We start from the raw sequence: 26705 nt of genomic DNA on the forward strand, positions 1-26705 counted from the left end.
CTTTCTACCATGTACGAGAGTTAGTGCTTTCAGTGAAGCTCTTGGGTTGTACTGTAGCATTTGTAAATGTTTGCAGCATCCCTTCAGCTCCTAGCTGCACCTGCTTTTTAGCCTTTCCCTTTATCCCCATTGCTATTCCTTTTCATCCATCTTGCCCAACTTCTCTGCAACTTACCAGTGAAAGTGGAGTCATCTCCCACTTTTCATTTTAGACCCTTGTATGTCATCCCATTTATTCTCTGAATCTCTTTATCTTGGTGTCCAACCACTCCAATTCGTAATGTAATTTCTTGTGTGCTGAATTGCTGAAAGTGCCCCAGTGCTTGGCTTAATAGCATAAATTTCATTATTCATGATTCAAAGCCCCTAGTACTTCATCAGCTTCTTTCCACTTGGCCTGATGTAGCCTGGGTTGTAGGTAACTTAGACAGCTTGGTGCAGAAAGCCTCTCATAGTGAAAAACTTCTAGATAGCTTCCAAGCATGAAGATTGAGGAGATTGAGAATCTGGTGGTATTTCCAAAAGTGAAGCTGAAGGAAGAGCTTTCAGTATGGAAAACTTCTTTGGAGCTCCACTAGAATAGAAAACAAGTTTTGGGAAACTATGACTGCTTCCAGACAAAGTGGGACAATATGAGCTAAGGACATTGTTGGACTGCTGCAGTTTGTCCAAACTGGTCTGATTAAAGAGAAGGTTGGAAATGCCCATACCCCTAGGTTGTTCCAGGGAACCATAAAAGCATTGCTTGCCCATGCTGCCTGGTCTGGCAAGGCTGAGCAGTAGTTTGGAAGCTTGTGATTTAGACAGGTGGGAAACAGGTCTAATAGAGGGGTTCCCACTGTTTCTAAATCATGCTGCAAACCTCAAGATGCAGGAACCACTTGGTCCCATCTGCTCAATTTGCCCACTGAGAAGATACAAAGCTCCATGCTATCTTAGAGGAGTTTTCAAAGAACTCCTAACTGCCACCAAAGTTGCCACCTAACTAAAATCTCTGGCTCTAGAATTAAAGCTGAACTAACTGTGATCTTCTGCAGATTAGTCAGATAACCCCCCTGAATTTGCTCCTCACTTACACATTTGGAGATCAGAAGACTCCACAACTGCACTAGGCAAGCTATTCCACATTTTAGTTGTAGCTAAAATTAAACTAGCAAATTGAATAGTATTAAACCTGATACTAAAAAATGACGCACTTTGCTACTGCAGCAGCCTGCCTAGTGTTGCGAGCAAAAACAGCTAGATCAGGTAAAGAAGAGTTCAGGACACATTTGCCATTGTATAACATTTTATGTAGCAAACATTATGAACTCATTTTATGTCTGTGCCACAAGTCAATATTAAGAGTTGGCATAATAAACTTGACTGGTGACAAATAACTTTCCAAGAGTTTGAGATGAGAGTTAGTATCCAAAGACCACACTGGAGAATAGTACTCCGAACAAGGAAGAAGAAAAGTTAAAAAAAAAAAACACTTAGATATAATCACTTCATCATGAAACAGTTGAAAATATTTTTTGCAAGATACTGTAATGTACTAGCTTTTAGGTAACAGAAGAAGCAGTATTACAAATATGCTTCTCAAAAGTCAATTTCTTATCAAAAGTTACACCTAAAATCTTACAAGAGTCATTGACATTTAAAACATTACAATTTAAGTGTAACTCAGGATGCAGAGGCAGAAATATTCTGGACTGACTATCATAGTTTTGAGTTTTAGAAGGATTAAGCTTCATGACCCAAAGCTTACTCCACTTATGAATATGTGCCAGATCTCCATTCAAAGGTTGTGATTTAAAAGTATGGTATTTTCAAGTACCCAAAGGGATGGTAAAGAGTTGCTCTTTCGAATAGAGTGATGCACTGGTACTATTTTTTTTTTTTTTCATCCAGAAAGGCGTTAACTGCAAAAAGCAGTTCGGCAGGGTTTAAGGTCAGTAATGGGCCTTGATTTCACCCCCTTAGGCTTTGGGAATGTCAAACAACCAGCTGTAAAAACCCCAAGATCACTGAGCACCTCCTCTGTAGCTTCTTTTGCCATCATTGATCTCACCTCTGTGTCAAGAGTAAGAAACTTCTCTGAGTTCCTTACGTACAACACACATTGGGTAAGTTTTGATGTCAATGAGAGTGTGTCATCAGAAAGGAAAGCCAGCAATTTTGTTTCAAGATCTGAACCACCAACAGGTCTGTTCCTGTCTCCAACCAATGGTTTCAGAATTTCTGAAGACAAGGTGCCCACTAGAACCAGATCTGTTGGTGGTCCAGAGTTTCATCTCCATCTGCAGTGACCATGGGGAGATTTTTTGGGGAGTCTACCACCTCATTTGCTAGAATGAAAGAGTGCATGGAAATCTCACAGTCACAAGCTAGGGCCTTAGGGAACCAATATGATTCCCCACTCCTGGAATAAGAAGGTGCAGGGACACACAGAAGTTGCTACAGTTCCTGCTACTAGGAGACTATTGAGAGTAAGATGGAGTCAAGCTAACATCTTAGTAATTTCTCAAACCAACAAACTGGGAAAGAGGGTTCAGCAAGTAATTTCCCAAACCAACAAGCTAGAAAAGAGGGTTCAGCCCATAATGTCCACTGTACCGATAGTCTCAGTCAGATGACTAGAGCAAATTATTAGGAAAGCCATAAATTTTTTTAAGCCTGGTTGAATGTGTGACCAAGTACATTTATTGTACAGAATGTTTGCCTCTAGGCCATAAGTTAGTCAAAAGCTAACTTACATGTACATGCATTATCAATGGAATCTACTGAAAGTGAAACAGGCTTAGCAAACCTAGTCAGGTATTATCAACCAAAAATGAAACACATCTCAGAACCCAGTGGGGGAGTAACCTTCAGTTTCAAAATCTGAAAAAAAAATGGGAAAACCAAAACACAGTTGGCCCCAAGGATTTTGGATAAGGGATTGTGAACAAGTACCAACGAATATCTGTTAATGTCTTTAATGTAGTTCAGGTCACATAACCAGTATCTGGCAGGCAGTCAGTCAGTCTTATCTTATTTTTTTTTCTTACTTTCACTATATGAATCAACCTGCAGTCCTGTAGTCCAGATAATTCTTTGTGGTTCTTTTTATTTCACCTTACTTTTAGATATGAAAGGACTGACAAATGTGAGCCACATCTTGACTCTGTCAGAGGTATAGAAGTTTCACTACCTATTGGATTGCTCTGTCAAATATTTTGATACATTTTTATATTGACCCTTTGGTGGGCTCTGGCATTTATATTCATCTCATGGACCATTACCATAATCATTTCATGAGTTTATTAGGTAGATATCTGTGATTTAACTGCAGCTATACCCTCCTCAACAAGGTAAGCATTTATCAGCTAATCATCTAATTTCTAAATCAGACATACCAAATTAGCAGGGCCTAACACATGACCTGCACTAACCTACATCCTTTGGTAGGTTGATAGCATGATAGATTCAGTTACAGTATTTTATCTAAAAATATAAATGTTTCAAAGAACTGTTTTCTTCTGCATTCAACTTTTGAGCAGTAGATAGTCAACTAAGCAAGGTGATCAATTACACATTTCATGAATGCATAATTATTTTTTAAAACTAATCACTGTACAGTACTTCACTTTAGCGGTATATCTCGCCCTCCATAGTAACAGGAACATTTGTTGTAAGCATTTGAAACGTACATATTAAAACTAATTAACTGAACTACTTTAGAGGTATAATTACTGCACTACTTTAGGGGTAATGGCTTGTTGTCCACAGTAACAGAATCATCTATTGTAAGTATTTGAAATATACATTTGTCCTTTTTGAACTGAAGTTAAGGCGAGTAAGGCAATTTGTATTTACAAAACAAAATAATTTTTCAACAATTATTATATTTCAGATTGCATGGTATTTTGATCCCCTGATGCTTAAAGTTGAAAACCTTAACTATGCATCTGTGGCAACTGTGGTATTTCAGCGTGTGTCTGTAATTGCTTCTGATCTTGTCTACGCGTATGGATGTAAAATGTAAGTCTTCATAAGTTAAACTAGCTCCCTTACATTAATTGAGCTCTGACACTATGAATATATATCCATTTTGCTTAATATGCCATGTAATTGTTTTGTTTGACAGTATTGGAGATAAAATAAATTAAAAATATAGTTACCCGTAAGAATTCAGTAAGTTCTTGATCTTACATAATGTGAAGTTTGAAACTTGTGTATTTCTTTAGGAAATTCAGCAGAACCATAAGGGTTACCAACTTGTTTTGTGTTTGCTCACTATTTGTGATTTAGATCCCTATTAATTGATACTTACTTCTTGGCATCTTGAACACATCACAAATTGCTGTTTGTATGTATGAAAGTATTATACAAGAGACGGGTTCTGACAACAAAAAAGGAATAAATGTTATGGTGGTGTGACTACAAAATGCTAAGATTCATGACTGGAGTGCTGGGGGCAGATTATATTACACATATTGAAGTTACAGAGAGATGTGTCCATCAGCTGGAAAATGGATTGAGATTTCAGAAACTGAGATGGCAGGGACAGAAGGTAAGAGAAGGGATCATGGGCAGTTAATCAGAAAAATAGTAGATATGGAAGTGGCAGGATGAAGACTTGCAGGAAGACTCGGAAAATCTTAGGGGAAAAGGACATGGATGAAGACCTAGACTAGGTTGGAATTCATGAAGAAGTGCAAGAGACAGTAGACTTTGTTGGGAACTTACTTCATATGTAATTCCATAAAAGGAAAATTGATGTAAAAACTTTGGTGATGATGATGACAAAGTTAGAGGAAATATCCCTGGTTTCCAAATTCTTCCTCACAATTAAGTTTAATGTTCAAAGTCAAAATTAATGTTTCCTGTGGAATCTATATAGCCACTATATAGTTTGTTCAACATCAACTGCGATGTAGTTAGTTGGTAGATGTTAAACTGCCATGTCTGAGAAAAGGGATTTTGACAAAGGAAAAATCTATTTCTGAGGGAGGCCCCATGTCACCCGGTGAAATTCCATACTAACACGAATTTCTAGGTATAAATATTGCTAAATATACCAGAGAAAAAAGCTTTCAGGAATGCTGGGGTTACTACCCCCAGATCGAGCGTCTTCTATTGAAGACGTCGGTATAACCAAGGGTGAGTGAAAGAATCACAACCACAGAGCCACACTCGATAGACATCCCCATGTCAAAACCCCCGGGGAAGAGCGGGGAGCCGTACCAGCGCCCACGCTCACCCGCCCGCCAAGCGGCAACTCCAGCACCATCTGAACTCATTCCATTTCTAGCACGTGATTTTTGTGCATTCATTATTTTTGTGCTCGTGCTTTTGGCTGTTTTTCCTGCTTATCAGCATGTCTTCCAGCAAGGAGAAATGTCCTTGTTACCATGTGAAGAAAAAACCATTTGAGGAGGCATTGCAAGGTATTTTCTAAGGTTTCTAAGGAGGAGGGGCAATCCAGAATTCAAATTTCACCAAACTTCATTTATTTTCTCCATCTAAAGTTCACTTTTATAGGTATAAAGGGAGACAGATGGTAAACCATTACCATTATTAGCAATAGCTTAAAATTAATGTTCAAAAGCAATGTACCATAGCTAGAAAGTCTGGTTTGGCACCAGAGTGTACCACTTTAGCTTGCATATTTTTCATTCATGTACATTGCTTTTGTTATGTTACAATGCAGTTCAGGCAAAGAAGTAAAACAATTTGATGTGGTGTGTTGGTCTAGTCTGGTGCAAGAGACCTCACAAGACCTCTTTAAGACCCTAAGACCTCTTAAGTTGAAGCAGTGTCTAGAAAGAGGTTAACTCTTATTTAAGTCCTAGGTTCACAAACAGTGCCTGTTCCAAAGAATGACATATGTACCAAGTGCAGTAACTATAGGCTAATTTCTGTTTTCCCTGTACTCTCCAAAGTTTCAGAAAAACTGATTTTTAAGCCATTATATAAGTATGTGGAACCTAAAGCAAATAGGAAGCTGTTAGGCACCTGTAATGCTCTTTTAAATTTGATGTGCCATTTGAGAGGAAACCTTGATAGGGGTTTTGAGCGTAGAGTAATTCAGGTAGATTTTAGTGCTGCTTTCGATTTAGTAAATCACAAGGCACTTATTTATAAGCTTCAGAATCTTGGAATGGCTGGATATGTTTTACGTTTACTTCACGATTTCCTTACAGGAAGGCAGCAGCGAGTTGCTGTGATGGGATCTTTAGCGAACGAAGACTTAGTCTGTTTGGAGTTCCACAGGATAGTGTTCTTGGTCTGCTATTATCTTTAGAGTGTACAGTAAACCCCCCGTATTCCCGGGGGATGTGTACCGCACCCCCCTGCGAATAGCTAGGACCTGCAAATACTTAGAACCCTTCTAAAAACACTTAGAACTGCCTATTTTGATAGTTTATACACACAAAAAAACCAGAAATGCTTATACAGGGATTATCCTACTTACGATGGGGTTAGGTTCCAAAAAAACCTATCGTTTGTTGGAAAAAACGTATCTCGAATATAGCCTAGCCTACACTAGGGTATTCGGTACCATGTATACATATATGGTGGCCTAGCCTACACTATAAAGTATACTCTATACATACACAGTACAGTATAATAATTATTAATATCAGCTAATTCTGGGGCTTCATGCATAGTAACATATTATAATTCAATACAAAGAGAAATTTAATAACAAACAAGAATTAACTTAGCCTACACTATGGTATATCATATACATATATTGTAGCCTAGCCTACATTATACCGTACTCTATATTCGCATATCGTATTATACAAACATCAACATAACGAGTATGCATCTTTTCCATGGATCTTTTAAAATGTTATGCCTTAATTCACTGTATCCAATAATATTGTATATATTCTTATGCAGTATTGCTTTTGTATTATAAATTGCGATCATAGCGATCAGTGTTTTGGTTAGGAAATCATTTACACAATGTTTATTTTGCCATTTTAACTCAGTTCAGAGTGCTTTTCTTGCTTCTAGTTAGCGTAAATGAATCTCTAGATACTTTATTTATATGGGGCAAGGTTATTTTTCGTTATACTGTACGAAGTGTTTTTAAGTGGAAATGTGACAAATACGTCTTCTTGTGAAATTAATTTAGCTATTTTTTTCATTAGTAGATGACGTTGGCCATTTGAGGGCATTTGTTTTGTGGAAAAAAATCAAGATTCCGTTTGCTATTTTCACTTGATTTCATCATAATATGAGCTTTACATATTTATCATTTATCAGCATAAAAGTAGCAGTAATGTGTTCTTTCATGCCCAGTAGTTTTGACTAAAATACTTTCTCTGCAATTTTAATTACGGTCAAGTTTCATCCATGTTGCCGATAAACGATAATTTATAGTCATTAGCAGCTTGAACATTGTTTTCTCAGCCTTCAGCTACAACTTCCAACATAAATTTAGCAGTATATTTCCTTGCCGATCTTTTATCCATACCGAATAAGGGTACATGTATAATGTAAAAATATATCAGTCCTATTCTACTTCACTTCATTTGTACCATGACGTATAGTAATTGTGTATTACCGTACGATGGTTGAAATACAAGCAAAATGGCTGTTGTCATCCGATTTGGTGATAAACAGAACAGTTTCTCGGTTGGTTGTTTATGGCTGTACGCATTTACACAAGAGTATAACATTACTAACAGTACTTTTATCATTATCTGTTACTAGAAGATGGGCTAAAGAGTTGGAGGAAAAGAAGCTGGTCTATTGTAATTTGGTCTCTCTCACTGCCTGATTGTACGCTGCTGCCTGAGCCCGCGCAAAATTTTCATAAATATTGTCGTATCGGTATTAATTGCTTACCCCATTGCAAAATCGATATATTGTAAGGTGAACTATCATAACTCGAGCACTACCTGAGTATTTTAATAGTTTTATCACAAAAAGTGCATTTAGTCATGAAAATGGGATGAAAATACAATAATTAGTGAATATTTCTCAGTGAAAAATACTGTGAATGGGCAGATTTTCAGCGAATAATGCATATATATGTTCCCTAGAGAAATCCACGAATAGGTGAGTCCGTGGAATTGTGAGACCTCGAATATGGGGACGTTATTGCACAAGCTAAATGGTTGTTGGCTTGGAAAACAAGATTGTTCAGTATGCCAATGGTGCAACATTTGTGGGTGTTGTAAAGTCTCCATTTATGAGAAATGAAGCGCCTCAGCCTCAATCAGGACATGGACTGGATCAGTGAATGGTGTAGTCCAGTGGTTCTCAAACTTTTTTGTGAGTGACATTTGTTTGGAACATTTCAATCCTTTGCAACCCAGAGTAAAGTAAAGGAAAAGAAAATGTACAGTGATATATAAACTGTATTTTGGAAAAAAATAACTGTATAGCTTCTTATTCACAAAACTAAACTAGTGGGATCCATGGTACTGCTTTTCCCTTTCACAAAAATAAACTAACAGGATTCAAGGCACTGCTTTTCATTCACAAAAGTAAAATGATAGAATCCATGGCACTGCTTTTCATTCACAAAACTAAATTGATAGAATCCATGGCACTGCTTTTCATTTACAAAACTAAATTAATAGAATCCATGGCACTGCTTTTCATTCACAAAACTAAATTGATAGAATCCATGGCACTGCTTTTCATTTACAAAACTAAATTAACAGAATCCATGGCACTGCTTTTCATTCACGAAACTAAACTGATAGGATCCATGGCACTGCTTTTTATTCACAAAACTAAATTAATGGGATCCATGGTGCTGTTTCTCATTCACATAAGTAATTTGTGGTTAAAAGAAGAATTCAGTTAACCTCTTAACGCCGACTGGACGTATTTTACGTCGACAAAAGTTGTCTGTCGGGTGCCGAGTGGACGTAAAATACGTCGACTACAAAAAGTTTTTTTAAATATTCGCGGAAAAATACTTATAGGCCTCGTTTGCAAAAAAATTTTAAATCGCGCCTTGAGGGATGCTGGGAGTTCACGGATCACGCTGTTGTTTTGTTTATAAGCATGACCCAGCTGCGCATGCGCGAATTTCTTTCTTATCCCAAAAGAAAGCATCAGCTAACTCTGCTGAAAATCTCAGAAATTCTTTACTCACTTTGTCATAATTTTTGCACCATTTTCTATTAGCCGTTACATAAAGTTTTATATATGAAAATGTGTGCAATTTCATGTAGAATACAGTAAAAAATAACTCATGGTTGTAGCTAATATCAATTTTGACATATTTTCATATAAATCACGATAAGTGCCAAAATTTCAACCTTCGGTCAACTTTGACTCGACCAAAATGGTCGAAAAATGCAACTGTAAGCTAAAACTCTTGCATTCTAGTAATATTCAATCATTTACCTTCATTTTGCAACAAATTGGAAGTCTCTAGCACAATATTTCAATTTTTGGTGAATTTTTGAAAAAAACTTTTTCCTTCCCTCCGCTCACGCTAACTCTGCTGAAAATCTCAGAAATTCTTTAGTCAGTTTGTCGTAATTTTAGCACTGTTTTCTATTGGCCGTTGCATAAAGCTTTATATATGAAAATGTGTGCAATTTCATGTAGAATACAACAAAAAATAACTCATGGTTGTAACTTTTATCAATTTTAACATATTTTCATATAAATTACAATAAGTGCCAAAATTTCAACCTTCGATCAACTTTGACTCGACCAAAATGGTCGAAAAATTCAGTTGTAAGCTAAAACTCTTATATAGTAATATTCAATCATTTACCTTCATTTTGCAACAAACGAGAAGTCTCTAGCACAATATTTTGATTTATGGTGAATTTTTGAAAAAAACTTTTTCCTTACGTCCGCTCTAACACTGCTGAAAATCTTGTAAGAGCCTGACACTCTCTCTTCCAAACACGTGTGTGTTCGTGTGTTCGTCATCCATCGGAGTGGACAAGACAACAAGAGCATCTCGTTTTGTTTCTCTAAAGGAACACGATTTCAACCATACAATATTTCTGTCTGTTTCTCCCTAACCATTGTTGTCTTGATGTATGTACAATCACCACTACTTGCATTGCCATGCAAGCATTCTAATCATGTACTCATAATGTTCCAACGAATCTTCTGTATCAAACTGTGTGTATGTTTCTGTTTGTGAAGACGCCAAACTTCTCGCCACTCCAATGGACGACGAACACACACGTGTTTGGAAGAGACGGCGTCAGGCTCTTACAATCTCAGAAATTCTTTAGTCATTTTGTCGTAATTTTAGCACTGTTTTCTATTTGCTGTTACATAAAGTTTTATGTATGAAAATCTGTGCAATTTCATGTAGAATACAACAAAAAATAACTCATGGTTGTAGCTTTTATCAATTTTGACATATTTTCATATAAATCACGATAAGTGCCAAAATTTCAACCTTCGGTCAAATTTGACTCGACCGAAATGGTCGAAAAATGCAATTGTAAACTAAAACTCTTACATTCTAGTAATATTCAATCATTTACCTTCATTTTGCAACAGATGAGAAGTCTCCAGCACAATATTTCGATTTATGGTGAATTTTTGAAAAACACTTTCCTTACGTCTGCTCTAACACTGCTGAAAATCTTGTAAGAGCCTGAAGCTGTCTCTTCCAAACACGAGTGTGTTCGTGTGTTCGTCATCCATCGGAGTGGACAAGACAACAAGAGCATCTCGTTTTCTTTCTCTAAAGGAACCTGATTTCAACCATACAATATTTCAGTCTGTTTCTCCCTAACCATTGTTGTCTTAATGTATGTACAATCACCACTACTTGCATTGCCATGCAAGCATTCTAATCATGTACTCATAATGTTCCAACGAATCTTCTGTATCAAACTGTGTGTATGTTTCTGTTTGTGAAGACGCCAAACGTCTTGCCACTCCGATGGACGACGAACACACGAACACACACGTGTTTGGAAGAGATGGCGTCAGCCTCTTACAATCTCAGAAATTCTTTAATCACCTTGTCGTAATTTTTGCACAGTTTTCTATTAGACATTACATAAAGTTTTATATATGAAAATGTGTGCAATTTCATGTAGAATACAACAAAAAATAACTCATGGTTGTAGCTTTTATCAATTTTGACATATTTTCATATAAATCACGATAAGTGCCAAAATTTCAACCTTCGGTCAAATTTTACTCGACCGAAATGGTCGAAAAATGGAATTGTAAGCTAAAACTCTTACATTCTAGTAATATTCAATCATTTACCTTCATTTTGCAACAGACGAGAAGTCTCTAGCACAATATTTCAATTTATGGTGAATTTTTGAAAAAAACTTTTTCCTTACATCCGCACGTGCTAACTCTGCTGAAAATCTCAGAAATTCTTTAGTCACATTGCCGTAATTTTTGCACCGTTTTATATTAGCCATTACATAACGTTTTATATATGAAAATGTGCGCAATTTCATGTAGAATACAACAAAAAATAACTCATGGTTGTAGCTTTTATCAGTTTTGAAATATTTTCATATAAATCACGGTAAGTGCCAAATTTCCACCTTCAGTCAACTTTGACTTCGACGAAAATGGTCAAAAAAAGCAATTGTAAGCTAAAACTCTTACATTCTAGTAATATTCAATCATTTACCTTCATTTTGCAACAAACGAGAAGTCTCTAGCACAATATTTCGATTTATGGTGAATTTTTGAAAAAAACTTTTTCCTTACATCCGTGCACGCTAACTCTGCTGAAAATCTCAGAATTTCTTTAGTCACTTTGTTGTAATTTTTGCACCATTTTATATTAGCTGTTACATAAAGTTTTATATACGAAAATGTGCGCAATTTCATGTAGAATGCATCATTTTGTGATAATATTTTCTCTGTGTTGCTTTGATCGTTTTACAATTTGTTATATACCAAAATCATTGCAATTTAGTGTACAATACAATAAAAAAAAATAACTCATTAGCTTTAACCGTTTTGCTCACAGCGCAATTTGTATACAATTATATATGACATTTTTTTTTCGTGCTGTCACATATTCCAATATTTTTTTATGATAATGATATTTTTTTCATTTCTGATGGTTGCATACTAAACTTCAGGCAATGAGAAAAAAAGGAGCCAAAAATGAACTCTTAATCTTAAAAACTAAGCGTGCTGTGATTTTTAAAAAAAAACTTTCTTTCCGCTTCGGCGCTAACTCTCAAACCCCGTCGGCATACGGCAGACACTTTTGTAAATAGAAGCTAGGCGTTTAAGGGTTAAGTAACTGAAATACACAAAGCGTGATCATTTTCCTGTGTCCTTGCGACCCTTCAAAATTGATCTCGCGACCCATAGTATGAGAACCACTGGAATGTAGTCGGTGGGGTAGGAGGGTGAACCCCAAGAAAACCAAAACACCATTGATTAGCAGATCTTGTACAGATTTTCCACCACAACCTCCCACTTTCGTGGATGGAACTCTGCTGAATGAGTCTGAAACTTTAAGTATTCTAGGTATAACTTTTAACTCACATCTTACTTTTGAAAAACATGTACAGTAGTGAAAGTGTCAGCAAATGCCACACATAAGTTAGGCATTGTATGTAAGGCCTCCTATATTTACAACAGTGATGAAATTAGTGCAACCTGTTTTAGATCATTTGTCTTTCCTTTACTAGAATACTGTTCTCCAGTGTTGATGTCAGCTTCTGCCAGAGATATAATCTTTTAGATAGAGTGGTTCATGTTGGTATGCTTCTGTTTCCTAGTCTTAGCAGTTATGACACGGACTATTGACGGATGGTTTCTTATTTGTCACTTGTTCCTACACAATATACACACCATCAGTCTTTACAATAGGAATATGCTTCAGCACAGCTGGAGACCGGCCATTTAATGTTAAGCAAGGTAGTTAAGTATGTAGTTGGCTACTGACTACAGGTGGGAGTCCCACCCACCCAGTCAGTACACATTCACTTTGCTTTTGGCCAGGGAGAGCGAGAGATGTGCTGCTCTTCCCTCTGTGCCTGCCGTTCGACCGATACGTTTGTTTTTGTGATGATTTCATGTACAGTATATTAGTGTGTTGCTGTTTTTGCTTATATCTGGACATAATATTATGATATAATGCAAAGCCAACCCCTTATTTTACTTTGTGTTGTGTATTCAGTATTATGATATAATTGTTCATTCTGACATAACGCCACCCTATAACTTATTAACTTTGAGAGTGGTAAAACTGGTTTGCTGTTTTTTGCTTACTATATATCTCGACATAACGTGCTAATGTGATTTAATGTAAATCCATCCCTTTATTTTACCCTTGTGTGTTGAGTATTCAGTATTCTGATATAATTGTTCATTCTGGCATAGCACAACCTTACAACTTATTATCCTTGAGATTAGTAAAACTGGTTTGTTATTTTTTGCTTATATCTGGACATAACATGCTGATTTGTTATAATGCAAATCCATCCTATACCATAAACCAATTGAGTGCAAAAAGTGCTAGTGCAAGTGTTGTGTCAGTGGAGGAGGTAGCTATTTGTCCCGCCAACGCTCCTAGACCTAGGCCCTTGTCATACTCTCCTAAACCTGGGAGGAGGCAAACCGAACATCCAAATGGTTCCAATTCCAGCGTGGATAGGAGGTGCAGTCAGCTCTTTTCCAACGTTTCCAGACTGTTGAAGAGGTCGGCAGCTCCTGAACGTGTTCCTCCGCTCCCTTGTAAGCGTTCCAGAGATCTGGTTCGGAGTTCTGAACCTTCTTGTAGCTTCTGGGACCAGAAAGATGCCCCGATGTCTCCCGAGTTGTTTATACCGCAACGCTTGTCTAAGAAGAGCACTGATCGGGCAGTGTCAGCTGAGCACCCGATAGGGTGCGTTCAGTGTTGGCCAATCACGCAATGAGGGCAGACAACATTGCGGTTGATAGCTCGTCTGGCACCAGGCATTCGGCTGGCGTCAAGTGGCCAGTTGTTGATACTACCATGTGTTTCAAACGTTCAATAGCAGTTGAATGCCCATGAGTGTACAGTGGGTCAGTCGATTTTGAACACTCGAGTGGAGGTGAGCGCACTTTCCAAGCCGAACGCTCTGACCATCGTTTGGTGCCTGATCGTCATACGTCTCCTATGAAGTCTTACCGGACTCAGTTACTGCCCTCGCTGCCTCGTTTGGCAACATATCCTGACAAGCGTTTAACATCTCTTACCACTGCTTCTGATCGTCCAATGCTGCCAGTTTCAACTAGTGTCAGCATTCAAGTGGCGCAAGACTCCTCTCTGGAACCGATTCGTCGTCGTCTCGATAACACTGTGAGCCTTTTAAAGAAGCCTTCGACTACAGTGCAAGAACAAAAGGACTTAGTTTCTTCTTCGATCTCATCCGTGGAAGATGTAGAGAAAGATCAACTGACGTCAGCTTATGCCTCCTTATTGAAGTTCTTTCTCTTCAGCTATCCAACTTTCTTCTCTCTTTCGGTCCTTCATCTCTGGGGTCGGCATTTATGATGCGACAGCCCAGAGGCTCCTCTAACCTGCCAAAGATGGTTCTTTCCTGTTCCTCAAAGAAGGCTTTGTCTCATATTGGGAATTGGTTGGCCGATAAGGGGGATCTTGGCCACCTTCTGCACCCCTCCTTCTCATTTGATGAAAAGGAGATATCTCTCTTATGTCACCGGGGAAGCTCCATCTTTGGGAGTTTCTGCCTCCTCCCTAGGGGACTTCTCCGGCTTGATTGATTCAACGCAACGTTTGGCGTTTGCTTCAGGCAAGATAGGCTTTTCATCAATGGAATTGGATCATTTAGTGAAAGACTTATTCAAAGTCTTTGAAATATTCAGTTTCCTTGATTGGACAGTGGGACCTCTGACAAAGAAGATTGAAGATTGCACAGCTCTACCAGACAGTTTTATTGCAGACTGGCTAGGAATTTTATCCTGTGCGGACAAGGCGGTTTGTGATGGATCACAAGAATTGGCTGCTCTCTTTGCCTAACGCATAGTGGAGAAGAGGGAGCTGGGGTTTTCGTTTGTCACAAAAGGAGTTACTCCTTCTCAGGAATTGTCTCTGCTCTTTGCCCCGTTGGACTGAGAAAGTCTGTATCCCAGGGCTACTCTGGAGTGTGTAGCTTCGGAGCTTCAGAAGAAGACTACCCACGACTTGCTAACTCAGTCCACTAAACACCCTAAGTTCCTCGCTGGGTGAGCGGGTTCCGTTCTCAGCTACCACTCTGTTGGTCGCGAGTTCGAGTCTCCGACCGGCCAGTGAAAAACAAGAGGAATTTGTTTCTGGTGATAGAAATTCATTTCTCGCTATAATGTGGTTCGGTTTCACAATAAGCTGTAGGTCCCATTGCTAGGTAACCAATTGGTTCTTAGCCACGTAAAAATAAATCTAATCCTTCGGGCCAGCCCTAGGAGAGCTGTTAATCAGCTCAGTGGTCTGGTTAAACTAAGATATATTTTTTTTTTTTTTCACTAAACACCCGAAGCAGCCGATTTAGACACCTGTGGCACCCATTAGTGTAAGGGTGGCCTCTCCTTTGCAGCAGCAGCAGCCTTTTCCTGGCCGCAGAGCAGGGTATCAGTCCTGACCATGTACCAAGCCCTGTGCGGTGTGCATGGTCATCAAGTCATCTACCAGACCCCTCTTCTAGCAAGTGAGGATCCAGTCCTCCATGTGTCGGTTGGAGCAAGACTTCCCCATTTTTGGAGGAAATGGGAAGTCAGGAGTGCGCAACCATGGGTGATAGAAGTTTTGAGAGAGGGGTACTTGATCCCATTCAACACAAAGCCCCCATTGGCGTTGGCACCCATCAACCTGACAGCCTACTCTGCAGGCTCACAGAGGTTTTTGGTCCTGTCAGAGGAGGTTACCTCTCTAAAAAGGGGGCCATAGAAGTTGTGGAAGACGTGAACTTGAAGTGATTTTACAACCACCTCTTCATCATACCCAAGTCATCAGGAGGGCGGAGACCTGTCCTGGACTTAAGTGCTCTGAATTTTTTTGTAAAGACCACAAAATTCAGGATGGAAACCAATCAGTCAGTGATGTCCTCCATTCATCAAGGGGATTGGATGGTTATGGTGGACATGGAGAACACATACTTTCACATTTCAGTCTACCCTGAAATTTCTCATTCTTCCCTCCTGCTCAGCCAAAGAGTGGATGAGCCTCTTGGGCACTCTTCCGTCCATAGAGAAGTTTGTGCCGTTAGGGAGACTGCACTCAAGACCCCTGCAGTTCTTCCTAAAGGCCAGCTGGTGCAGGAAGACGCCTCCGGACTTGTTTGTCTTCCCCATTACTCCCAAAATCAAGGAGGACCTTCGGTGGTGGCTGGGAGAAGAGAGATTCCTGGTAGGGAAGTCTTTATTCCCTCTGAACCCAAGCCTAACCTTGTTCTCAGATGCTTCAAACCTGGGATGGGGAGCTCATTTACAGGACTTGGAAGTTGCAGGGACATGGTCGCAAGAAGGAAGATTGCTCCATATCAGTGTAAAGCCGCTGAAAGTGATATACCTGGCTCATCAGTATTTTGCAACGGTGACACGCAACAAAATAATTGCAGTCCACTCAAACAAACAACATGACAGGGTGGCCTACAGAAGGAACCAGGGAGGCACGCACTCTTTCTCTCTTTGCCCGGCGGCCAGAGATCTTCTCATTTGGGCCTAGAACAACTGTACTTGGATTGTCATCCGCTTCATTCAGGGCAAGATGAATGTTCTTGCAGACGAGTTGAGTCACCTCAAATAGGTCCTACTGACAGAGTGGACGCTGAATCCACAGGTGTGCACCGACCTGTGGAAACAGTGGGGGAACCTGTTGATAGACATGTTTGCGATGTTGAAGAATCGTCATCTTCCCCTGTATTGCTCGCCAGTTCCAGACCCTCTGGCTTGGGCAACAGACGCAATGCTCCAAGACTGGTCTGACCTGGACATGTATGCATTCCTGCGATTCAGTATGATGAGGGAAGTCATCAACAAAGTCATCAACAAGTTTCAGTCTCCTAGCAACTCGCCGATGACACTAGTGGCCCCATTTTGGCTGCAGAAGGAATGGTTCCTAGACCTTCTAAGCCTCTTAGTGGACTTCCCAAGACTTCTTCCATAGCGTCGAAGTCTTCTCAAACAACCTCATTTCCTCCACTATCATCAAGATTTGTTCCACTCTCATTCTGACAGGCTTCAGACTGTCAGGAAGCTTGTCAGAGTGAAAGGATTTTCAAAGGCAGCTGCAAAGGCTATTGCCAACTGTAGATGACAATCTTTACAAACATCTACGAGGCTAAGTGGTCAGTTTTTCGTGACTGGTGTCGAAGACACAGTATCTCGTCTTCTGAGACCACTTTAGCGACAGCCAAAAGAGTTAATGAATTACAGGACAAGCGGGTTGGGTTTGCGAAGAACGAAACCCCAGCCAATCCTTGGCCCCGTTCGTTCTCTATCAAGAACCTTACAGATCTCCTGGGACCTACAGACCAGGAGAGAGTTCTCCGTCCAGTCAGAGCCTTAAAATGTTACCTAGTGAGGACTAAGAGCATCAGGGGTTTCTCTCGTAACCTCTGGTGTTCTGTAAAGAACCCATCTTGTTCTATGTCCAAGAACACGTTATCCTTCTTTCTTAGAGAAGTGATCCCTGAATCCCACAGGGGAATTCAGGAAGAGACATTACCTTTGTTGAAAGTTAAAGCCCACGAAGTCCGAGGAGTGGCCACTTCACTGGCTTTTAAATGCAATCTGTCACTGTCGGCTATACTTCAGTCTACTTATTGGAAGTGCAGATCTGTGTTTGTCTCTCATTATTTGCGTGATGTAGAAACCACTCATGAAAACTGCAGTACGTTAGGATCGTTCTCCGTGGCTGGCTTGGCATTGGGGGAGGAAGGGTAGGAGCATGTCTCCTTTTTCTTTATCTCCTTGTCTTGATTTTAGGTGATTGAGTTATGGGAACCTGGGGGTACTATGTACCTGGAGTACCCACGAGTCATTATCTCCTTTTGGTGGGGTTTGGTATTTTATGTAAGGTGTAGGTAACAATATTTGGTCGAAAAAATGTTTCTTGTACTGCGCCCAGGGCAAGGGCATATTCTTTTGTATAATGCTTTGGCAACCGTCGGAGTACTGTACTCCTTGGCAGCAAAGCACTCGCTAAAGTAAGGGCGATTCTCAGCTTTACTGCTGCACCACTACAGGTTGATGATGAGCACCGACCAGAGGCAGTACCCATCTGCTGTAGCTCTCTCAACAGGTAAGGGTACAAAAAGCATTGTCCAATGCTGGCTACCTGTCTATTTCAAATTCATCTCCATTACTGAGTGTTTTTGAGTAGTTAGTGTCCATGTATCCCACCTCCTTTCTCTGTGGGATTCAGCAATGTAATTACTTACATATAAAAATGACATTTTTGTTATAAAATAAAGTTTTATATATACTTACCAAGTAATTACATGATCGGAGCCCTCCCACCTCCCCTCTAATGGACGTTATGCGTGAATGAATTGAATACCTGAGCCGGTTGTACCTATTCTTCCCCAAAAGTGGGCAGGGTCTGTTACCTACACCAAAGCAATATGAGCGCTACCGTGAAATTTTTAAAACTTAAGCTGCCTCAAAAAGTAGGAACTAATAGCAATGTAATTACTTTGTAAGTATATATAAAACTTTATTTTATTATAAAAAGTCATATTTTAATAATTTTCTTACTTGTTTATCCATTTATTTATTTGGTATTTTTAATTTTTTTAATAAGTGATCTCTTCTTTCTTTACCTCCTGTTACTTCTTTCTAATGAAAACCATATTCTTGGGAAGCTTGAATTTCATGTCAATGGCCCCTGTGGGTTTGTTCCTTATGAATAGGATTAATTTTCTTTATTATAATAATAATCGTCATCATCATCATACTCATCATCATCAAATTGTATTAATTTTTAGCTGAAGCCTAAATTTTATGAACCATAGCTCTTAGATGGATATAATTATTGTGTCAAAATAGATTTATTCTCTTCCCAAAGATTAGAAACCTTGTGTTTCTCCAAGTAAGCTTGTCTGCAATCATCTTTGAACCAGATTTTTTTCCTTTAATACCATAATTCAATGAAAGAGAAAGGATTTGCTGATTTATTATGTTGACAAAACTGTCATTTAAAGTAATGATAAGCTCAACTTCTGTCAACTAAGACCAGCTTAGATGTGAAAGATCACTCCAAACTCAATTCCAGCATGCTTGATATTTAATATATATTTTACAAGAGTGTGACACATTAGGGACAACTTAGTAAGTTTTAATCTCTTTGCTCTTTGCATATTTGTTTGTAAATACTGTGTGTGTAAAAGCAGGTTATGAATTTTTTGTAGATTTATATAGGATAGTGTTCAGTGTTTAGTTTCTTATTGAAAAAATTATCATTATGGTAGAAGTTGTTAAACTCTGAGATGTGACATATTTTTACATTCCCAAAATAACTCATCAGTCAGACAGATAGGAATAATAAAAATTAATTGCACTAATTTATATTGATTTCATTTTTGAGTCATGCAGTATTATAAAGTTACAGATTATTTTCATATTCATACAGCACTATAAAATAATAAATTGTATTTTTATTTGTAAAATAGAGTTCTTTTTATATATTGTGAGCTAAAGTTAAGTTTTTGTATCAACTTTTTTCTTTCCAGTGTTGTTGCATGACAAAATTACATTTACTGTGCATTTGTTTTGTAGAACTAACATCACTAAAATCCATTGCACTCAATAAATGGGAGAACATATGGAACAATGAACATGATAGTAACAAATTAAAGCAAATCAAGCCCAGTGCTGGAGTATGCAATTCATTATATCAGACTGATAGACACATACAGTATAAGTAATTTAGATTCGTCTTAGAATTGGTCACTCTTGTTTGACCCATGGATATTTGATGAATAGCTCACATGATCCAGTCCCTACATGTACAGACTATAGAGAAACACGAACAGTAAACTTTTTTGTGTGAATATTGAGAATATAATAAACATCAAATAAAAAATCTAAACTTTATTAGTAAAGACAGATCTTTGGGTCAGCCCCATGAGAGTCATAAATGATCTCAGTGGTCTGGTTAAACTACTTGATATTGGTAGTCAATTTATTTAGGAATGCATTAGTTCAGTTCTGTTTTACATGCTTGTATCAAATTATTTTTGTATTTAATGGCAATTTGATTTTCCTTATCTTTCAGATGCAGTGAGGAGGTTGGAAGAGCATCGGGTCAAAAAAGCGATATTACATATCAGTTATTTATTATCTTATTTGGAAATGCTGGGCTGATTTTAGTTGATCACATACACTTTCAATACAATGGATTTCTATTTGGAATTTTGTTCATATCAATTGCAAGAATGATACAGGTGAGATTATGTCAGATAACAATTTTGTGTTTAGTGGTATGTTCTTCTTAGTTAACTTTAAGGAAACCTGTTGTCTAAAAATTTTCAATCTATTAGTTCATATGTCTACTGTGTTTATGGTAAAATACTCCCATTTGAATCAGCCCTGAGTTATGAGTTTCAGGTCAGTGGTCTGATTAGACTATTTAACCCTTAAACGCCGACTGGACGTATCGTACGTCGACTAAAATTGTCTGTTGGGTGCCGAGTGGACGTACCGTACGTCGACTACAAAAAATTTCAACTTTGGTCAACTTTGACTCTACCAAAATGGTCGAAAAACGCAATTGTAAGCTAAAACTCTTACATTCGAGTAATATTCAATCATTTACCTTCATTTTGCAACAAATTGGAAGTCTCTAGCACAATATTTTGATTTATGGTGAATTTTTGAAAAAAACTTTTTCCTTACGTCCGCGTGGTAACTCGCCCGAAAATTTCAGAAATTCTTTGGTCATTTTGTTGTAATGTTTGCACCAGTTTATATTAGTCGTTACATAAAGTTTTATATATGGAAATGTGCGCAGTTTCATGTAGAATACAACAGAAAATAACTCATGGTTGTAGCTTCTATCGGTTTTGAAATATTTCCATATAAATCACGATAAGTGCCAAAATTTCAACCTTCGGTCAACTTTAACTCGACCAAAATGGTTGCAAAACGCAATTGTAAACTAAAACTCTTACATTCAAGTAATATTCAGTCATGTACCTTCATTTTGCAACAAATTGGAAGTCTCTAGCACAATATTTTGATTTATGGTGGATTTTTGAAAAAACTTTTCCCTTACGTCTGCGCGCGGTAACTCTGCCGAACATCTCAGAAATTCTTTCGTCACTTTGTCATAATGTTTGCACTGGTTTATATTAGTCGTTACATAAAGTTTTATATATGGAAATGTGTGCAATTTCATGTAGAATACAACAGAAAATAACTCATGGTTGTAGCTTTTCTGGGCTCGACCTGTGTCACCCAGTGAAATGGTTCCAATAGCACACATGTCTAGGTATAACTATTGCTAAATATACCAGAGAAAAAAAACTGTCCATAATGTCGGGGTTACTACCCCCGGATCGAGCACCATAATGGTGTCGGTATGCACTAGGGGTGAGGGGAAGCCACTATCACAGGTCTTCATCCTATAGATCTCTCTATTCTCAAAGTCCCAAATTTGGGTGTGCCGTACTAAGGATTGCCTCCCGCTCACCCACTAGGTCTCCCACGCGACCGCCATTTTCATTCCAATCTTAGCACAGCTACGAGAACACGTAAAATTTTGTTTTGTGATTGTGTTCCGTTTTTTGGCAGATCATCATGTCCTCCACTGAGAGTTTCCCACCACCTAAGTTGAGTACTATTTCTGATTGGTTTGTTTAACGCAAGAGGCATCGTATTTATGAGTTGTACGTTAATATTGTTTACCAGTGTAAACAGTTCCGTTTCGCAGCCGAGCGTGGGCTGTATGTGTGCCTCTTTCCCGTTTTCGACCTTCAATCTCAACTTTTCTATTAAAAGAGCGAATTCTCCTAGTTTTTAGCCATTTAAGTTTGGAGCTTAATTGGAGAATTTACCAGGTCGCTGGTAGGAGATGAGGAACCGGGTATCACGACAGAACTAGGCTCACCCTTTTCCGATAGTAGAATTTGAGTCTTTTTATCGGTCTCCTTCCTCCACCAGCAAGCTGGTTCCTTCTCGATGGTGTAAATTTTTGGATCATGATGATAGCTGATATGTACAAGGATGGATGACATGTCCATTCCTGGATTAATTTATGCATGTGATTCGGCATCAGGGGAGGCCATTTTGGGTACCTAACGTTACCAATATAACCCATGTTTCCTGGACCTTCTCTGCCGCCGAGTCAATTATGTATTTATATGTGTATTTATATAGGTTTAATCCTAGGCTAACCCACATCATGAATGGTTGACTCTTATATTTTGGTTGTTCATATACTAGGTAGTTTTATTTCTAATATAAGGTAGTTAACTAGCCTAACCTACCGAGGCTAGGCATGACAGTGCTCTTACACGATGTTCAGGCTACCTAGCTCTCCCGACCAGGCCGTCTTACGGTTTTGGTGGGAGGAGGGTTAGGCTAGTGAGAGAGTTCCTCCGTTCACACTTAGCCCACCTGACCAGGCCGTTAGGTTTTTGGAAGGTGAAGTTAGGCTAGTGAGCGAGTTCCTCATTCACATTTAGCCCACCTGGCCAGGCCAGGTTTTGGAAGGTAAGGTTTTAGTGAGAGGGGCTCCTCACTTCATATTTTGCCACCTGACCAAGCTATCTCGGTTTTGGGAGTGTGGCTGAGTTAGGACGAAGGTTCTTCTCTCCCCACACCAGTGGCATTAATCCTGGCCTTCCTGACCAGGCCAAGAAGCTTTGGTTTTTGGAGGGTAGGCTAGGATCAGTTAACTCCGTATTTTCGTGTATGTAGCCTAGTCCCCGGTTTTTTACCTTAACGATTAGAATTTGGCGACGTTGCCTGAGCGTTGTCCTTGTAAGAGGAAAGCCGTTTGCTTGTGTTCGGCACCCCTGTAAGGTGGTTATAGTCGGCGTCCGGAGGGTGCTACCCACCTGACTGGTCGCTATTCGCCGGGTTTCCGCCACCCTCTACCTTTCCCCTACGGGCAGTGTTTCGTTGCTCGCTTCTAATTGCTTTTAGTAGTTAGTAGCTGGAGCGTCGAACATTATCCCGTGGATGCATAATAACAGTTACGATATGTTAGAATTCACTTCTCCGCCGGGCTAGTCTGATTTTTCGTTGTTTTTTGTCCAGTTAACCACTCCGGTGGACATGGGTCACGGTTGTTGGCAGTTTCCATTATATGGTTTCCGCCCTGGGCGTTTGAGAAGGGGCTATATGCGACCTCCCTACCCCGCCTCTATTATGCCGTTCCCATATTATGAGACACAATGAGATTTCAGTGACTATTCACGGCGGAGTGTCATAGAGTACCTGTTTATAACATATATATAAGTTAACCATTCGGCAGTTTAAGCTATGTTTTAGATTCTTGCTGCCGGACTCAGTTCCGGCGGGTTTTGCCTTGTTGATTCACATGTATCATCACCCATAATCTATGTTAAGGTAATCTGTGGCTGCCGGACTTAGTCCGGCGAGTCTTGCCTTAATGATACTCATGTACCATCATTTCACTTACAGATGGTACGTTGTCAGGAGTCAGGGTGCTCGGCCGTTCTCCAGCAACCGTGCGGACACGAGGTGTGCCACTCGCACTCCAGCTGTGCAGTGCATGTTGGGGACCTGACCGTTTGGCACCCGGACGGCTGTGAAATTTGCTACGCTCTTTACGAGCTGGTGTCCGATGAGTCGGTAAGTGATGGGAGACTGCTAACCTTTAGTCCCCTTTTTTTATATTGATGGCTCATATGGATATATACGAAAATTGGGAGAATATTTTCAGTAAGTCCTACCTTCTCTTTCAGTCTAACCCAGCAATCCGTGCCTCTTCGCTGTCGACCCTGAAGACCTGGGTCGGCGGATTTGGGAGGAACGTTGCGTCTGGCAACCCCTGCGTGCTCTCGGAGGAGATCTGTAATCTCCTCTATCCTGGTGCCCGGATCTCCGCCCGCATTACCGAGGGAGTTGGCGCCCCACTCATCAAGAAGATCAGGCAAGAGCGCGCAGCCCTCCCAAGGCGACAACCTGTGCGGAGAGGTGGCGGAAGAGGTGGCAGCTATTAACATCCACCTGGAGCCCATGAGCGTGGATGACCAACAGGGAGAAGGTAGGGCGGTAAGTGAGGCAGGTGAGGTTAGTTTAGATAGGACCTTATTTAGTTCACCTTCTTCTTCGTCTTCCTTCCAGGGATTTCAGAGGTCAGCTAACCTTGGGGACAGATCTCGGTCTGTTATGCCCAAGGTGAAATCTTTGAAAAAGAAGGACTTACCAAAGCCCTCTAGACCTCAAAGGTCTAATCCACCAGCTCCCTCTAGGTTGTCACTGGCTCCCAAACCGGTGACGTCCTCAAGTAAGGCTACTCCCTCTTCTAAGGGGTCGAGGTCCAGAGATCCAAAGGCTAAGCCCCCACAGCCTAGCTTTGACTCTGAGGCCTTTGTTGAACTGCTGATGCAGAAAATAGACTCCAAGGTAGAAGCTAGGCTACATGATCTTTCAGCTCACATTGTCACAAGCTTGCAGACCTCCGGAGAGTCAGTGCTGTCATTGGCACAAAAGGTGCAGGCCCAGGAAAGCTTGCTCTCGGTTCATCCAATCCGAGCAGCACAACAATCACATGTTGTCCCGGATGCCTCCAAACTGCCCCCTTTGATAAGGGAAACCCGTGGCGGCTGGCCCTGCATGCTCCCCTGCATAATGGCACACTGACTATTGAGGTTTGGGCACTCGTCGTCTGGAAGAACTGGAGTTCTTTCCAGCCGACCTAGTGCCTCCTATCCAGGCTTTGCCAGGTTAACGGAAGCCTGGATTAGGTCTGACAAGGTCCCGAAAGAAACAGTCATCTTTCCCAGGGACCAAGCTCAATCCACCCTAATGCGCGCTCTCACTGAATGGGAGTGCGAGAACACGAAGCTTACTCCCTTTAAGGAAAGTTTTACGATGTTCTCTGTAGGTGACGCCATCCCTACCCCTGCACTACTAAGATTGCAGAGCTGACCCTCCAGGCTGGGATAGATGGCAAGCCCATGCCTCAACTCCGGAGACAGATTCTACTTCCCTTCTCTTCCCGGAGATTCGGGTGTTGGTTGGGAGCTCCGGCAACTTTTACGGTGGGGAAACTCGATCCCAGTGTGCCTCCTCCCTGTTCAGCGAGCAACTTCCCAGAATTCGGAGGCTCTGCTCAAGGCGGAATTTGAGGCTAAGTGCAGGTTGAGTTGCTCCTGCATTCCGTCACCATCTCAGAGGTAACGGCATTAGCTTATAATGACGAACCTCTGTTTCAGGTCCTCACGAAGTCGCTATTGGCTTCCTTCCAATCGGACCTTTACGACTTTGTGGTACGAGACAGAACTGCAGGAAACACATCTTCAGACGCCACCATCAGACATGAGCCCAATAGACTCATGAAGAGCTCTATCTGGGGACCTAACCTCTTTCCAGAGGATGAGGTCAATAATGTTATGGCAGAGGCAACTAGGCGAACCAGAGTCTCCGCTCTCGCTGGGGCCTTCCTTTTAAGAGGAAGTTCTCTGAGACCTCGGACCTCAACCTAAAGAAAGGAAAAGGTTCAGGAGATTCCAGGGCTTTAAGAAACCTCAGGCTCAAACAGTGCTTCAGGCGGTACCGGTCTCACAGATCGGCCAGCCTTCTACATCTAAGTCACAACCTCAGCAGCAGTTCGTACTGATGCAGCCGGCTCAGCAAGCTTCTGCTCCGCCAGCCTTCGTGACATCCCCAGCTTTCAACGCCTCGTTTGAAAGCCAAGGGGCGTTTTGAGGCTACAATAGGCATGCGAGGGGAAGCAGGGCTAGAGCCGCCTACAGAGGTAGAGCAGCATCCAGACCTCACTCACGTGGAAGAGGAGGCCGTGGAAATAGAGGAAGTAAGGCCTCTCCCCATCAGTGAGACCCCACAGGTAGGCGGGAGATTATATCTCTTCAGGGACCATTGGACCTTCAGCCCATGGGTCCACAGCATAATCTCCAAAGGTCTGGGATGGAGCTGGAGCAAGGGGCCTCCTCCGCCAGTCAGATTCCATCAACATCCATCCAAAGACTTACTGGACTTTGCAAAGAACTTCTGTAAAAGAAGGCAATAAAGAAAGTCAGGCGCTTGAAATTTCAAGGCCGTCTGTTCAGTGTCGAAGAAAGACTCAGACAAACAAAGAGTAATTCTGGACCTGTCTCGTCTCAACTTATACATTCAATGCGACAAGTTTCGCATGCTTAAAATCTCGCAGGTGCGGACCCTACTTCCCGTGGGGCCGTCACCACCTCTATAGATCTTTCAGGCGCATGTTATCACGTTCGGTTGAGAAACTTCTCCCCTTACCTAGGGTTCAGACTAGGAAAACAAGCATACTTGTTCAGAGTCATGCCATTCGGGCTCAACATAGCGCCCAGAATCTTTACCAAACTGGCAGAGACGGTAGTCCAAGAGCTACGGGCCCAAGGGATTATGCTGGCCGCATATCTGGACGATTGATAATTTGGGCATCTAACGTCAAGGAATGTCAAAAAGCAACTTTCACAGTAATCAACTTCTTGGAATACCTGGGTTTCCAAATAAACAGGAAGAAATCCCGTCTAGTTCTGGCGGCTCAATTTCAATGGTTGGGAATCCAGTGGGACCTAAACACACACAAACTGTCACTTCCGCCAGCCAAAAGGAAGGAAATAGCCAAAGCTACCAGACAGTTCCTC

At 40.5% G+C, this 26705-nt stretch overlaps 1 protein-coding gene across 3 annotated transcripts in view; it reads left to right on the plus strand.

The window, feature by feature from the left end:
- Positions 1-26705, plus strand: part of xit (ALG6/ALG8 family glucosyltransferase xit) — a 146808-nt gene that overhangs the window by 55418 nt on the left and 64685 nt on the right. For 2 of the 3 annotated variants that reach the window (XM_067124320.1, XM_067124321.1), the window contains exons 4-5: positions 3878-4005; positions 20153-20321. In XM_067124320.1, the coding sequence (XP_066980421.1) occupies positions 3878-4005; positions 20153-20321 (297 nt within the window). The remainder of the gene's footprint in view (positions 1-3877; positions 4006-20152; positions 20322-26705) is intronic. The other variant, XM_067124322.1, reaches the window with a different exon arrangement.

This window comes from Macrobrachium rosenbergii, chromosome 22 (genome assembly GCF_040412425.1).
Source record: "Macrobrachium rosenbergii isolate ZJJX-2024 chromosome 22, ASM4041242v1, whole genome shotgun sequence".
Classification (NCBI taxonomy): Eukaryota; Metazoa; Arthropoda; class Malacostraca; order Decapoda; family Palaemonidae; genus Macrobrachium; species Macrobrachium rosenbergii.